The 3882-nt window shown below is 42.5% G+C and overlaps 3 protein-coding genes across 3 annotated transcripts; all 3 read left to right on the forward strand.

The window, feature by feature from the left end:
* Window positions 1-393: 393 nt before the first annotated feature.
* On the forward strand, window positions 394-696 carry LOC145679399 (zinc finger MYM-type protein 5-like). Its single transcript, XM_081749981.1, has one exon. The coding sequence runs from the start codon at window positions 394-396 to the stop codon at window positions 694-696; it is 303 nt and encodes a 100-aa protein (XP_081606107.1).
* Window positions 697-714: 18 nt separating this feature from the next.
* On the forward strand, window positions 715-1401 carry LOC145679400 (zinc finger MYM-type protein 1-like). The gene has a single exon (XM_081749982.1). The coding sequence runs from the start codon at window positions 715-717 to the stop codon at window positions 1399-1401; it is 687 nt and encodes a 228-aa protein (XP_081606108.1).
* Window positions 1402-1487: 86 nt separating this feature from the next.
* On the forward strand, window positions 1488-2057 carry LOC145679401 (uncharacterized). Its single transcript, XM_081749983.1, has one exon. The coding sequence runs from the start codon at window positions 1488-1490 to the stop codon at window positions 2055-2057; it is 570 nt and encodes a 189-aa protein (XP_081606109.1).
* Window positions 2058-3882: the final 1825 nt, after the last annotated feature.

A 3882-nucleotide genomic window follows, 5' to 3' on the forward strand; every position in this document is an offset into this window, starting at 1 on the left:
GAAGCAAAAGGGATCTTTGGACAAGTTTGTTGTAGCGGTAAAATCAGCGGATCAACACCAAAAACTTGAGAACACGGATGATGATTTGTCTGTGACTGTGAGCGACCGGTGTGATGCGACAGACCAGGTTGTGATACCAAGTTTTGCGTCCGAACAAACAGACTACCCGGCAACAAAACTGTTTCTACGCCCTGTTGTCTCACAAGCAACAATGAAAAGTTGGTGAAATTCTCTGGGGATAACGTTGTAGCAACAGACCCAGAAAGTGACCTCTCCTGTGAAAGCGCGACCATTCCTCTGCATACTTCTGACACTCTTCAAACGACGAGCACACTGTTCGAGGACATATACGATCCAGGTAATTGGAAACATATTAATAGTGAAGTGCGTGACATGTTAGTGGAGAAGGGTCCAATCAGGCTAAGTGACTGTGAATACCCAAAGGACGAAGGTAACAGACCTTTTTCGAACAATTTCTTTACATGGAGGATGCCGAACGGAGAAACAGTGGATAGGCGATGGCTAAGTTATTCGAAGATCAGAGACAGAGTATTTTGCTTTCCTTGTAAGTTGTTTGGCACGACAGCTACTAGAGGCCAGTTAGCAAACGAAGGCTGCTGCGACTGGAAGCATCTTGGCGATAAACTTCAGCACCACGTAGTTTCTGTAAATCGCGTTAAGTGCATGACAGCGTAGTTGGAATCAGCTCGGAGAATGTCCAATGGTAGCGCAATAGATAACACGATGCTAGAACGAATTAGAAAAGAAAAGCTGCATTGGCGCGCAGTGTTAACAAAAATTCTAGCGATTGTACAGTACCTTGCCGAAAACAACAGAGCATTTCGTGGGAGAACGGAGAAACTTTATGCGCCGAACAATGGTCAGTTTTTAGGCTTAGTTGAGATGCTGGCCAAATTCGATCCAACCATGCAAGAACATCTCCGCCGAATTAAGAACGACGAGGCTCACGACCATTACCTCGGGCATAGGATCCAAAACGAGCTTATCGACCTGATGGCGTCAGAAGTACAGGGGGAAATTATTGATAAAGTGAAACTTGTTAAATATTTCGCCGTCATCCTTGACTGCACGCCTGATGTTCGCCACAAAGAGCAGATGTCCCTGAAGGTGGTGGAGCACTTCATCGAATTTCTGGATGTGGACAACGCAACAGGAAAGGGGTTGCTTGAACCTCTTCTTGCCGCACTGGCGAACCTCGGTCTGGACATCGCCGATTGTCGTGGCCAGGGGTACAACAATGGTGCGAACATGAAGGGAAAACAAAAGGAAGCTCAAGCGCACATTCTTCGCATGAACAGTCGAGCACTTTACACTCCGTGTGGCTGCCATAATTTGACCCTTGTTTTAGGAACATGGCTAAAGGCAACTCCCAAGCAGTGACGTTTTTTGGTGTCATACAGAGAATATATAAATGTTTTTCTGCCTCGGCTGAAAGGTGGGAAATTTTGGAAGAAACCGTGCCTTTCATGACTACAAAATCACTTTCAGAAACGCGGTGGGAATGCCGCCTGGAAAGTGTGAAAGCGCTGCGTTATCAGACGAAAGAAGTCAGGAAGACACTGTTGACTATCGCAGATACCGCCAATGATCCGCTAGTAAAAAGTGAAGCCGAATGTCTTGCAAATTATGAGCTCGAAAGCTTCGAGTTTGTTCTTAGCTTAATCATATGGTATGACATTTTGTTTGCTGTGAATGCTGTCAGCAAAACTTTGCAATCAGCTGACATGCAGCTCGATGTGGCAATGCAGCAAATCAAAGGCCTTGTTACTTTCTTAAGAAAGTACCGGGAAACCGGATTCTCCGATGCTATGATCGCAGCAAAGGAAATTGCGTTCGAAATGAACGTAGCTCAGAAATTCAAGGAACGAAGAGTCAGATGCAAGAAAAAACAATTCGATTATGAGGGTAACGACGAAGAAACATCTTCGCCGGAGGAGTTCTTCAAAACAGGATATTTCTTATGGATAGTGGATCAAGCACTTACCTCAATGGAAGAAAGATTCGAACAGCTGGAAGAGCATGCTTCAATCTTTTGATTTCTATACAACTTGAAGGGTTTGCGGTCATTAAACGACGATTATTTGTTAAAGTGCTGCATGGATTTGGACAACATGTTACGCGCAGAAGATTCACGCGATTTCAACGGAATTGACTTGTGCGCAGAATTGAAGATTTTTCGAGAAATGCTTCCTGATAACATCAATGCCGCCCAAGAGTGTTTTCAGTACGTTTGGCCCATTCGAGATTCATTTCCCAACATCGTTATTGCATACAGAATTATGTTGACAATTCCTGTGACAGTTTCCAGCGCGGAAAGAAGCTTTTCGAAGTTGAAACTTATCAAAAACTATCTACGATCAACAATGTCGCAAAGCAGATTGTGCGGTTTAGCTATTTTGTCCATCGAAAAGGAAGTTGCCTCAACAGTGGACTACGAGGACCTTATCAACGATTTTGCACAGCTAAAAGCCAGAAAAGTGGACTTCCGTCTGTGACCGTCAAAGCAGCTGCTTCGTAAGTCAGTGATAGTTTTATTATGTGTTCTAGTTTGTTGATCTTGCATGCATGTAAAATGTTTCCGAATCATTAATGTCGTAAGTTATATCGAGCCCCATGCCATAAGAACCCCTTACCCCCTCAAAAATTTCACCTATGCTTCCTGGCTTCGGGGGAGGGGCTTCGCCTATCGAACCCCCCGCCCGGGGCCCCGCATACTACTAAGGCCGCCTCTGTTTCCTCTACTCGTTTAGCAAATGCTCCGTGACAAGTAGCAAGTGCTCAATGAACTTACTGTTTTGTCTGCTTTCTACAATAGAGGGAAGAAGACTTTTTAATTGCAAACATTCAAAAATATTTACAAATAAAGCCGTTTTTGAGATACAAATTCCAAAATATTTAGCAATCTACACAAGGTTTAAGGTTCTTGTCCTCGTTTATTCTGATCTTACTTTCCATTTAGGAATTCACTGTTTGAGCTGACCACAATAACGTAATATTATTACTCCCTCCTTTCCAATGCATTTGTTGAGCGCTGTCTGTTCTCGAGTAGTAGAACTGTAATAGGGGGTCATTAACCAAGGTGCAATTCCATATCCAGAATCACCTAATAATAGTGCGTTAGCGGTATTATTAGTCATTACTCTACCAATATCCGAGTTCTTCCAAACGGAAGAGTCGTGCACAGAGCCAGGACAAGAAGCGTATACGCGAGTAAATCTTTCTCTTGCATCACAGGTGGCTTGCACATTATTTTTTGCATCCCCATGGACTTTCGGCTTCTTTATTACATGTGTGCACTCTACTGCATCAATAGCATCCGGAAATGTATACCATTGGGACCATTCAATTTTAACTTCCTGGAGAGCAGCAGTTGTAGGAAACTGCATCTATAATTTTGCTTTCTGCTTAATTGTCTGTGCAACTTCCCAGAAGACATTTGGCACGGTAGGCTGAGTAACGCCAGTCTCACGCCTCTGCTTTCCCGGCCAGAAGGCAGAGAAATATGTGATACTACAGGTTAAATTTTTCCTATAGATATAGGGATCAAGATACACGCATCTAGTTGTACCCTACTTTTCTATCCTAGAAAGGATGAGTTTAGGACTAGCATAAAGGAAGATCTCTCTTTCTTCATTTAACAATATACAATTTATTAAAATAAAATAAAGATAACAAGAGAAGAGAAAGAAAAACTGTGAATATATGCGTAGTGCTGTTACAATACTTTGAAAGGCCTTGGCAAACTATTACTTCTTAGCTGTTTCAAATTCCATGTTTAAGTAATTACAGAATAAAGTGAAAATCCAAATTACAAATTACAACAACAAATATTAATTGAAACTATTTTCAATCAAGCTGGTC

This window comes from Thermobia domestica, chromosome 2 (assembly GCF_964235325.1).
Source record: "Thermobia domestica chromosome 2, izTheDome1.hap1.1, whole genome shotgun sequence".
Classification (NCBI taxonomy): Eukaryota; Metazoa; Arthropoda; class Insecta; order Zygentoma; family Lepismatidae; genus Thermobia; species Thermobia domestica.